The 12637-nt window shown below is 48.1% G+C and overlaps 1 protein-coding gene across 1 annotated transcript in view; it reads left to right on the top strand.

Moving 5' to 3' along the window:
- The window catches only part of TEKTL1 (tektin like 1), a 34114-nt gene extending 22646 nt beyond the window's left edge, over positions 1-11468 (top strand). The window contains exon 7 of the mRNA XM_082262501.1: positions 11243-11468. Within this exon, the coding sequence (XP_082118627.1) occupies positions 11243-11425 (183 nt within the window). The 3' untranslated portion in view covers positions 11426-11468. The remainder of the gene's footprint in view (positions 1-11242) is intronic.
- Positions 11469-12637: the final 1169 nt, after the last annotated feature.

A 12637-nucleotide genomic window follows, 5' to 3' on the forward strand; every position in this document is an offset into this window, starting at 1 on the left:
TTTGAAAAAAAAAAAACACCTGAAAGACAAACACATAATGAGCTAGTCTGCATCGCATACTAGCTCATTATGAAATACTTACCTTAGAACCTTAGAATGAAGCCCCGAAGTGCCGACCGCTCACCTCTCTCATGGGTGACATGTTCTGTCACCCTTCTTCCGGGTTCCCAGCATCCGGCCATCTGATTGGCTGGAGCCGTGATTACGTCACTCCCGCGCATGCGCGAGGGAGCCGACGGTCACGGCACGGGGCTCTGAAGGAACGGCACCAGCAGCATACTAGCTCATTATGTGTTTTTCTTTCAGGTGTACTAAAAAAAAAAAAAATCTGAGGTTTACAACCACTTTAACCACTTAAGCCTCGGAAGATTTTACCCCCTTCCTGACCAGGGGGTATTTTGCGATTCGGCACTGCGTGACTTTAACGGACAATTGCGCGGTCGTGCGACGCTGTACCTTAACGAATTTGACGTCCTTTTTTTCCCACAAACAGAGCTTTCTTTTGGTGGTATTTGATCACCTGTGCGATTTTTTGATCACGCGCTATAAACAAAAAAAGAGCGTCAATTTTGCAAAAATAACAATATTTTTCACATTTTTTTATATGAAATTCCCCCCCAAAAAAAAGTAAAAATCTAAATTTTTTAAAATTTTCGGCCAATTTGTTTTATGCTACATATGTTTGGTAAAAAAAATCGCAAAAAGCGTATTTTGATTGGTTTGCGCAAAAGTTATTGCGTTTACTAACAAAGGGAAAGATTTTTGTCATTTTTGTTGTTTTTTTTTTTTAACGCGTAATGGCGGCGATCTGCGATTTTTTTTGCGGTACTGCGACATTGGGGCGGACAGATCGGACCCTTGACTGACATTTGTGACACTTTTGGGGTTACCAGTGACATTTCTACAGTAATCAGTGCTATACATATGCACTGTTACTGTAAAAATACACTGGTTGTGAAGGGGTTAACTTTATTTGGGAGGGAGGGGCTGTGTGTATCCCTAGGGGTGTGCTTTCTACTGTGATTGGCTGTGGCTTGAGCTGTAAGGACACTGATCAACGGATCTACATAGTAGATCCGTGTGATCAGTGTTTCTACACCGAGGAGAATGACAGGTGGCTTGTTTACACAAGCTGCCTGACATTCTCCCTCTCCCCCGCCGATAGCCGAGTGACCGGCGGACATCGGGTCCGCTGGTCACACGCGCGGGGGGGTCCGTGACCACGCGGGAGCGGGAGCGCGCCTCCGGGGGCGCGTGCTCGCTCCCTAGACCCTCACAAGCTAGTGACGTAGCCCTACATCACTTTGCCTGTGAGGGGCTGACTGCCGACGTAGATCGGCGTTAGGCAGTCGGCAAGTGGTTAAGGTACGTATCTCCTAAAACGGTAAATGTTTAGGAGATATTTACAGTACCTATAGGTAAGCCTTATCATAGGCTTACCTATAGGTACAACTTGCAGAGGAGGGTTTACTTCCTCTTTAAATCCACCACCTGCGTGATCCCTCTCCCATCAGCTGGTAACTCACCCCAACAAGATGCCCCCCATTTGCATGGTCAGGGCTACAAGCGCAATGACAATACACCGTTAAATGTAGGGGTCCTCCTTAAATGATATCTCCTCTCGCATGTACATATAGGGAAAAACAAAGGGGAATCCACTAGTGCAATACAGTTTTAAAATTCCAATTTTTATTGTTAAAACATAGTAGTTGCACTGACATGAACCAAAATCAACAGCGCATGTAAAATACGGGGTTTGGGGTGTTCCCCACGTCCTCACCAACTCCATACTAGTGTGCCACCAAACATGGAGGAACCGCCAACGCTTCACCCGTTCACTTCTCCGGTCTGCCGTGTAGCCACGCCCTAATGTTATGTCATTCCGACTTTGTCAAAGGGGGGGTGACAAAGTCGGAATGACGAAACTTTAGGGTGTGGCTACAGGGCAGACCGGAGAAGTGAACAGGTGAAGCGTTGGCGGTTCCTCCATGTCTGGCACACTAGTATGGAGTTGGTGAGGACGTGGGGAACACCCCAAACCCCATATTTTACATGCGCTGTTAATTTTTTGGCTACAGGGTCTAAAATAAGGAATGCAACGAAAAAGGAAAGGTTTATTTTAAAACTGTAATTAGCGTGTTGGTAAAGGAGTGAGGAATAAACAAAGAATAGCAAAATATAAGCTATGGGGGCACTCAGCAGGGGAAGGGGGAGCAAAGCAAGGTTTCCCCCCAAAAGTGGAGGGTGGGGGCTGCTCTGTGAAAAACCATTGCACAGAGCAGGTAAGTATGACATGTTTCTTATTTTACCCACTTGCCGACCGCGTAACGTACATTTACTGCGGCAGGTCGCCTCTTTTGCGCGAAATCATGCACCAGTATGTCATTTCATGCAATATCCTCTAGGTGGCGTAATCGCCGCTGGAGACCTGATCGCATGCTGATTGGAGAGAGGGGGAGCCAATCAGAGGGTCCGGCGGACCCGATGTCTGCCAGCCACCCACAATCGTTTCCGAGAGAGGCAGAATGGCGGTCTGCCTATGTCAGGGGTGGGGAACCTTTTTTCTGCCAAGGGCCATTTGGGTATTTATAAAACCATTCGGGGGCCGTACAAAATTATCACCTTAAAATTGTGCCTGTTATATTTGGTCAAACATTTAATTACCTCACCCCTAATTTGATGGCTGCAACTGCTTCTCTTTGATGAGGTGTGTGATGTTAGCTGGTATTGATGATGTTGCTACTCGCAACTGGTTTTCCAGGTTTGCGTCGGTCAGTCTGGAGCGCAGTCGACTTTTTTGTGTTGGTAAGTTTTGAAAAGAACTGCTGGCAGGTACAGCTGGCTGGTACTGCTGTGGGTACTACTGGCTCAGGCTGGTACTGCATGCTTGTACTGTGCTGTGAGTACTGCTGGATGGTACTGCTGGCTCAGGCTGATACTGCTGTGGGTACTGCTTGCTGGTATTGCTGTGGGTACTGCTGGCTCAGGCTGGTACTGATGTCTGGTACTGTGCTGTGGGTACTGCTGGCTGGTACTGCAGGCTCAGGCGGGTACTGCTGGCTCAGGCTAGTACTGCTGGCATGTACTGCTGGCTGGTATTGCTGTGGGTACTGCTGGCTTGTACTGTGCTGTAGGTACTGCTGGCTCTGGCTGGTACTGCTGGCTCTGGCTGGTACTGCTGTGGGTACTGCTGGTTCTGGCTGGTACTGCTGTGTGTACTGCTGTGAGTACTGCTGGCTCTGGCTGGTAGTGCTGTGTGTACTGCTGGTACTGCTGTGAGTACTGCTGGCTCTGGCTGGTACTGCTGTGTGTGCTGCTGGCGGGAAATGCTGGCTAGGAGAAGTGTAGCAGCGCCACGCTGGAGGAAGAGGCGATGTTTCCTGTATTGGGCACAGGCAGAGTGCATTTGATATCTATCCGCCTGTGACTCACTCAGACTGTCAGAACGGAGCAGGAATTATACAGGAAGCATCGGCTCTGTTCTGACAGATCAGCTGAGAGACACAGACTCAGCTGCATGGGGGGCCGGACCAGATGACTTCGGGGGCCGCATACGGACCCCGAACCGTAGGTTCCCCACCCCTGGCCTATGTAAACAAGGCAAATAGCCGTTCTGACAGAGGAGAAGATAGAGATCCTGTGTTTCTGCCAAGCAGGAACACAAATCTCTGTCTTCCAACAGTACAAGCACCTCCCCCACACAGTTAGCAAGCACCCCCTAGGAACACATTTAACCCTTTGATCGCCCCTGATGTTAACCCCTTCCCTGCCAGTGTCATTTGTACAGTGACAGTGCAGATTTTTAGCACTGATCATTGTATTAATGTCACTGGTCCCCAAAAAAGTGTTGCGAAATAAATAAAAATTCCAAATTTCAAATTTTGAGCAAACCAATCAATATACGGTTATTGGGACTTTTTGTTACCAAAAATATGTAGCTGAATATATATTGGCCTAAACTGATGAAGAAATTTGATTTTTAATTTTTTTTTTTATTGGATGTTTTATAGCAGAAAGTAAAAAAATATTGTTTTTTTTTTTTTTTTTTTTCTTAAATTGTTACTTTCCTGACAGACTCCATGGCAGCACACGTATGGGTAGGCTCCGCCTCCTCTCCTACCCTATAGGACCCCACTCCCATAAATCTTTGCTCCATACCAGGAGCCGTGTTCCTTTTTCGTCCTCCTCCTGCGAGAAGGAAGTCTTACCTTATAGGACGTCTATCGGTTTCAGGCGAGCTGGTGGCGTGTGGACCTTGTTGATGTCGGATGCCTCCTGTTTTATGTCCAGCAATCTCGATATTTATCGGGTGGACCCGGGCAATATTATTTTAAAATGCTGAAGATGCCGTAAATCCTGAATGAGAGGTGGGCTGCATTGATGGCTAATACGTCCTTGCTATTGAGCGGATAGGCCCTGATGCCCTGTCACACACGCATGAATTCATCCAGGCCTGAGACTGTTCGGTTATCGTCATGGTGGTAAAGTATAAAACTTTCTTTTGGTTTCATTGCATTTCCTGTTTGTGGTCGGTGGAGCGCTCCTGCGTTCCAGATCGTCGCTTAGGCTCCTCCCCCTGCCTCGCTGGACCTTCAATTGGTTGTCCAGGATGAGGCTTGGCCCTGGTATCGTCTGCGCATGCGCGCGCATCGCTCCCGATCTCCTATGACGATATTGCGTCGTTTGGGGCGTGGCTTTGCGGCGCCCGGGAGATTTAAGCAGCTGTCATTCCTGTTTACAATGGGATGTCTGCGGGCGTTGCGGTGGCTTCCCCGTGCTGTTTCTCTGCTCTTCAGCGGTGAGTCATGCTTTGATCCAGGTGCCATTTGGGGTAAAAGGGTTGGTGTGGAGACGAAAGTCAGTACATGTATGCTTACTTTCTTCCTGTGCAGGCTTTTGCTTCTATCTGCAAATGGATGCTTCACCACCCCCCGGTGGCCAGTCCCTGCGCAACAGGTGAGCTAGTTTTCTTAACCCTTACCTGCTTGCGTTGGCTGGTGGAATGGAGCCTAAGTGTGTTTTTCTTTCCCTATTTAGCCCTTTTAGGTCTGACCAACGCCCTATTTCTGGATCAAAGGATCGTTCTCCTTCAGCCCATCGGCATTCTTCATCAAAGTCTGGTCATAGGTCTAGCTCCAGGTCTAAACGACATGAGCACACTTCCGGTTCAGTCGCTCCGCGGCAATCCCGCCATTCTGACCGCAGTTCAGGGAAATCATGCTGGGGCTGTCGAGCCCATATCCCTGAGGATAGATCCCTATGTGATACCTGTTATTCCAGGGTTTTGAGGGAAAAGCAAGACACTGCACAACCAGTGGAGGCTATGGTCAGGCGGATTGTTAAAGAATCCCTTAGAGATTGGGATTCGAGCAGGCTTTCGGGTCACTCTTCAGAGGCTCCTGGTTTCCTCCCAAGGGATGAAGTGGAGCCAGGTACCTCACAACCAAGTCGTCTGTCAGAAGATTCTACAGACAGTGAGGATGATTTGGCAGACCAGAATGTAGGTTTTGAACTTGCTATGGTCCCACCGCTAGTTAAGGCGGTTAAGGAGGCATTAAAATGGGAAGATCCAGCTGAGTCCCCAGCTAAACAGAAGAAATACTTCAAACATCTCAAAAAAGAGCGTTCCCATTTTCCCCTCCTAGGGGAATTGGGAGAAATCATTACAGACGAGTGGCAGGGAGTTTAAAAGAGAAACTCTTTGTCATCTAAGGTCTCCAGAATGTATCCCTTTAAGGATGATAAGGTGAAACATCTAGACTCCGCTCCCACGGTGGATGCGGCCTTGATGAGGTTGGTGAAACACGTAACCTTACCATTGGAAGACTCAGTCTCATTCAAAGACGCTCTTGACAGGCGGATTGACACAGATCTTAAGAAGATTTATCTCTCCGCAGGTATGGCGTGTAAGCCGGCTCTGGCTTTGGCAGCCACATCCAAGGCAATGGAAGCCTGGGTAGACAGCGTGGAGGCTACACTTCAGAGTGTCTCCGAAGAGGTGGCCAGGAGTTCAGCCATTCAGGAGTTGAGACTGGCAACGGCTTTCTTGGGTGAGGCATCCATTGATATAATCCGCTTGGCGGCGCGGGTCATGCTGTCCTCTGTCACGGCCAAACGCGCCTTGTGGTTGCGCCCCTGGTTGGCCGACCCTGCCTCTAAGCAGGCCTGGTGCAAAATTCCCTTTGAGGGTTCCTCCCTCTTTGGTAATAAACTGGACAGTGCTATCACCCGTGCCACTGGTGGTAAATCTGGTTTCCTTCCCCAGGATCGCCGGTTGATAGATCAGAGAAGACCTCAAAACAGACAAAATCCTGATCGTGCCAGAGAGGCCCGTTTTTACAGGCCCGGTCGTGAGTTCAGGAAGAACTGGAAGCGCCCTCAGTCTACAGGGCAGAAGTTCTCCAAAGGAAAATTTTCAGCAAGCCGAGAGGCGACGAAGTCTTTTTGACATCGAACCTGTCCAGACGGTGCGGGTAGGCGCACGCTTGCTTCAGTTTGCGCACGTCTGGGCAGCCTCGATCGAAGATCAATGGGCCGTCAGAACCGTATCACACGGACATGTGTGGATTTTCGACAGAAGCCCCATTCTTCGCTTCATTCCTACGGCCTTACCCCGTTCAGAAGAGAAGAAGTCAACTCTTCTTACATATGTAGAATCCCTGGTTGCCCAGGGTGCGGCAGTGCCTGTCCCAACCGAGGAACGGTTCCAAGGCATCTACTCTCCGCTCTTCATGGTCTTGAAGAAAAGCGGCTCTTGGAGGCCGGTTATAGACCTAACACACCTAAACACCTTCATCAAGAAAGAGAGGTTCAGGATGGAAACACTTTTTACAATTCGGCAAGTGGTACAGCCAGAGGATTGGATGATATCCATAGACTTGAAAGATGCCTACTTTCACGTCCCAGTCGCAGCAGAAATGCAAAAATTTCTCCGATTCGCAGTGGGTCAGGTGCATCTTCAATTTACCTGTCTCCCTTTCGGGCTTACCACATCACCTCGAATCTTTTCCAAAATCTTACTGGCTGTAGTAGCCCTGATCAGAGCAAAAGGGATTCGTCTTTACCATTACTTGGACGACTTGCTCCTTCTGTCAGAACATCAGGATCAAATTCTGCTTCACAGATCTCAAGTAATTTCCACCCTTCAAGAGTTCGGGTGGCTCCTGAATTTGGAAAAAAGTCATCTGGAACCCACGAAGTCGTTGGTCTTCCTAGGGGCCCTCTTCAACACTTCCAGAGGCACTATCTCCCTTCCATTAGAGAAGATTCCGACAATTCGCAACAGGATTCGTCCGGCATTATCAGCCTCTCATCTCCGGGCGTCCCAGTGCATGAAGATAATTGGGACCATGGTTTCCACGGCTCCCATGGTGAAGTGGGCACAGTGGAAGATGAGGCCCTTTCAGATGGGATTCCTCCAACAATGGAATTTCGAGAATCCAGAAGTCCTCATTCGGATAACTACGTCCATGAAGGACAGCTTAACCTGGTGGCTTCAGCGAAAGAATCTTTTAAACTGCCATTCAATCGTTCCAGCGTCCTGGTTGGTCATGACCTCGGACGCCAGCAGGACGGGATGGGGAGCGCATTGCCTGTCGGAGGTGGCCCAGGGCAGATGGGACTTCCCTACATACGGGGTGGTCTCGAATGTGCTGGAGCTTCGGGCAGCGTTCTGTGCTCTCCAGGCCTTTCAGCATCTGGCGACCGATGCCTCGGTCCTCCTAAGACTGGACAATACGACAGCCGTCGCCTACATCAAGAGACAAGGGGGCACCCGCAGTCCGTCTCTTCTGAAAGAAGTGAAACCTATTATGGATTGGGCTCAAAGACATCTGTCCAACTTGTCAGCCGCCTATCTTCCGGGTGACCAGAACGTCCAGGCAGACTTCCTCTCGAGGTCTGCTCTGGACAACAACGAGTGGTCACTCCATCCAGAGACCTTCATATGGGTCATGTCTCTAGGTTACCATCCAGAGGTAGATCTGTTCGCATCTCCAAGCAATGCCAAACTGGAGAGATTCTACACGAGGTGGCGTTATCCCCAGGCCTACGGGGTAGACGCCCTGACGGATCATTGGAATTTTCAAACGGCCTATGCGTTTCCTCCAGTGCCAGTCATCTTCAAGTTTCTTCACAGACTCAGAACAGAGAGAGTGCAGATCATAGCGATTCTTCCCTTCTGGCCAAAGAGACCGTGGTTTCCTCTGTTGCTCCAGCTGAGCTGTCGGGACCCGATACCTCTGCCAGTCAGGCCGGACCTTCTGTCCCAAGGGCCTATTCTTCACCCCTGCCTAGCACAGCTTCATCTCATGGCATGGCTGTTGAGAGGGAAAGATTGAAAGCGCTCGGTTGTCCAAACGAGGCAATCGCTACAATGATGAGTGCCAGAAGACCCGGCACGAACAAGGTCTATGAAAAAATCTGGTCCAAGTTTAAGGATTATGTGGATAGCAGATCTAGCTCTGTCTCTGACCCAGGAATCCAGGATATTTTGGGCTTCCTCCAGTCCGGTCTGGACCTGTCATTGGCAGTAAGCTCCCTTCGGGTCCAAATTTCAGCCATTTCGGCCTTCACTGGGACTGCATGGGCGAAACACTCCCTGGTTCACCAGTTCTTCAGAGGCGCTACTAGGTTAAGACCTCCTAGAAAGCCCAGGTTCCCTAAGTGGGATCTTCCTACGGTCTTGGAGTTTCTTTCCTCACTCACCTTGAATCAGAAGGATCCATTCTTCCTTAAAAACATCTCCATGAAAACAGCCTTTCTGGTGGCTATTACTTCGGCCAAACGGGTTTCTGAACTCGGTGCCTTGGGTTACAAGGAACCATTCCTTACGTTTTTCCCTGATCGGGTAGTATTGGTTCCGATGCTTGGCTCCAATCCGAAAGTAATGTCGGTATTCCATGTCAACCAGGAAATTGTCCTGCCCACGTTCAAATCTCAAGATGAAAATTCTGTCCATCCTTTGGACGTGGGGGAAACTCTTCGGCTATATCTGGAGACTACAGCTCCTTTCCGCCAGTCAGACCATCTTTTTGTCCTCATCTGTGGAAAAAACAAGGGCAAACAAGCTTCCTCAAGATCTATAGCAAGTTGGATAGTTCAGACCATCCAGTGGGCATATAAAGCCAAGGGACTGGCTCCTCCAGAGGTGGTGACAGCTCATTCCACTAGAGGGATCTCTACGTCGTGGGCAGCTTCTCTTCATGTAGCTCCTGACGTGATTTGCAGAGCGGCTTCTTGGTCATCAATTCATACCTTTATGTCGCATTACTGTGTTGAACCGGCTTCTTTATCTTCGGTCAACTTTGGTTTAAAAGTCTTGTCTGTTGACGGTGCAAATTAAACCTTTTTCTGTTAAACCAGCAGTTACCCGCCCGGGTGTGTATGGCTAGTTATTTCCCATACGTGTGCTGCCATGGAGTCTGTCAGGAAAACGGAAAATTTATATCAATACTTACCGTAATTTTCCTTTCCTGATGGACTCCATGGCAGCAGGAGTCCCCTCCCATCTGCTGGAGTAGTTCTAGTTATGGAACACGGCTCCTGGTATGGAGCAAAGATTTATGGGAGTGGGGTCCTATAGGGTAGGAGAGGAGGCGGAGCCTACCCATACGTGTGCTGCCATGGAGTCCATCAGGAAAGGAAAATTACGGTAAGTATTGATATAAATTTTCCGTTTTTTTTGTTTATAGCACAACAAAATAAAAACCGAAGAGGTGATCAAATATCACCAAAAGAAAGCTCTATTTGTGGGGAAAAAAAGGACATCAATTTTATTTGGGTACAGCGTCACACGACCGTGCAATTTTCAATTAAAGTAACGCAGTGCCGAATCGCAAAAAATGGCCTGGTCATTAACCACTTGCCGACTAACCCACGCAGATTTACTGCGGCAGGGTGGCTCGGCTGCCCATAATCATGTAGATCTACGTGATTATGTGCACGCGGCTTTGACGGCGCGCAGGCGTCGCCGGAGTTGCGCTCCCGCTGTGATTAGACACAGTGGGGAGGCAGACTGCAGGAGGAGCGGGTGTGATCACCGCCGGCCTCCCACGACCTTCAGGGAAACTGACAGGAGAGCCGTCTAGAATGTAAACAATGTAAGACGGTTCTCCTGTAAGAGAGGCAGGGAAAGATCTGTGATTCAGCTAAGCTGATCCACAGTTCTCTCTCTGCCTCTGTTCAATCCACCCCCCCCACACAGTTAGAAAGCACATGTAGGGAACACATTTAACCCCTTGATCACCCCCAGTGTTAACCCCTTCCCTGCCAGTGTCATTTATACAGTAACAGTGCATATTATTTAGCACTGATCACTGTATTGGTGTCACTGGCCCCCAAAAAGTGTCACTTAGGGGGAGATTTATTAAAACTGGAGCCAACTGCATGGTAGCCGATCAGCTTCTAACTTCTTGTTCAATTAAGCTTTGACAATAAAACCTGCAAGCTGATTGGTTTCTATGCAGAGCTGCACCAGGTTTTACACGCTGCAGTTTTAGTAAATCTCCACCTTGGTGTCAGATTTATCCGCCGCAATGTCGCAGTCCCGCTAAAAATCGAAGATTGCCGCCATTAAATCTATCCCGTAGTTTGTAAACGCTATAACTGGGCAAACCAATTATTATACGCTTTTTGGGATTTTTTTTTTACCAAAAGTATGTAGCAGAATACAAATTGGCCTAAACTAAGAAAAAAAAAAGGGTTTTTTAAAATTTTTTATTGGGAATGTTTTATAGCATAAAGTAGAAAATATTGGTGTTTTTTCAAATTTGACGCTCTTTTTTTTGTTTAGCGCAAAAACGAAAAACCGCAGAGGTGATCAAATACCACCAAAAAAGCTCTATTTGTGGGAAAAAAGGACATCAATTGTATTTGGGTACGGCATTACACGACCGCGCAATTGTCAGTTAAAGTAACGCAGTGCCAAATCGCAAAAAAATGGCCTGGGCATTAAGGGGGTAAAATCTTCCGGGACTGAAGTGGTTACAGAAAAGAATTTCGATGTAGAATCACTTTATGGCCACCAGATGCCACTGGCTACCATAGGAAATAAGTATGTTCCTTAGCGCCATCTTGTGGCCATAATGCAGAATTTTTTACATTCATACATTTGATTTACATTAAAAATAGCTTAGAAACTATCAATTTTGCAAAAAACTAAATTTACATCCAGTTACGCAATTTTATTTTTATATATATACCCTATATGTGTATAATATTTATAATGTTTTCTCTCCCTCAGGGTTCTGCTTCTCTAGAGAAATCTCTTAGTAAAGCACAGGATAGAATCGGATCTCTGCACGTGGCACAGATGAAGCTGCGAGAAGACCAGGACAACAAGCTGTGGGGGGAACGCATTGACCGGGCCGCCGCCAGACTGCGAGCCAAGAGCGCCAAGGGCCGGAGAGAGAGGCTGTGCCTGTGAGTGGAGAGACGGCCTGAGAGGAAGTCGCATCAACCAACCGCAACAACACTGATTTGCTTTATTAAACGTTATGATTAAAGAGAAAACTCTGCAGAAAACATTTTTGAAGCTTCACATGTTAATTGTGGCTGAACATTTAGATTTTTTTGGCTTAGGTACCCCAAAGTGAGTGTGAAACCCTGATTGTGCAGGTTCAGCTTTATGCTAAAGAATGAAGAATGGGTTGTATGGATGGAGAGAGGAGAGGTATCCTAAATACAGCAATAGTAGAATGGACCCCTAATTATACTGTGCAACACCCCCCCCCCCAAAAAAAATAAATAAATAAAAATACGAGAAATAAAGTAAGGAAACATTAAAGTGATTGTAAACTGTTCCATATACCCAGTGAAGTGACTGGCCTCAGGTGATACACAGAGATGAAACAAATCCTCCTACATACATTGTACCTGTTTATCTGCAGTCTTCTCTTCTCTACATCCATTCAAGGGGTCTAATAGACACTTGGGGGTTGCTTTACTAAAACTGGAGAGTGCAAAATCTGGTGCAGCTGTGCATGGTAGCAGAGGCGTAACTAGAACCTTCAGGGCCCCGGTGCAGGAAACCATGAAGGGCCCCCCCGGACCCCTGGCTGGAGCACTCAGTGGGTTGCAGCACAGTGGGGGACGGGGGACCAGGGGAGAACACAGGGGCCCAGAGACAGCAGAACACAAGTGAACTGGATAGGAGGAGTGGTGGGGGCAGCATAAAGAGGAACCAATCTCCTCAATTTTCCTCCTGCAGCTACAGGAGTAAAAAGGAGGTCCAGGTGTACAGGGGAGCCGCACAGGCCCCCGGGAGCATAGGGCCTGGTTGCAATTGCAACCCCTGTAGTTATGCCCCCACATGGTAGCCAATCAGCTTCTAACTTCAGCTTGATCAATTGAGCTTTGACAATAAGCCCTCGTTCACATTGAACAATTTAAAATTGTGCGACTTCACTTGGACTCGCACGATTTCAAAGCCGCATTTCAGTCCAACTTCAGGGGTGACTTGAAAGGCATCTGTGCAGGTTCATGCACAGATGTCTATTGAAGTCGCCCCCCCAAAGTCGGCAAAAGTAGTGCAGAAACTACTTTTGGAAATTGGCACGGTGCCGCAAAGTCGGCGTCCCACCGATTGTGACGCTCCATTTACCAGCTGTCTAATTGCATGTCCAATCGTGCCAAAATG

Source organism: Pelophylax lessonae (assembly GCF_965119305.1).
Source record: "Pelophylax lessonae genome assembly, chromosome: 7".
In the NCBI taxonomy this organism is placed as follows: Eukaryota; Metazoa; Chordata; class Amphibia; order Anura; family Ranidae; genus Pelophylax; species Pelophylax lessonae.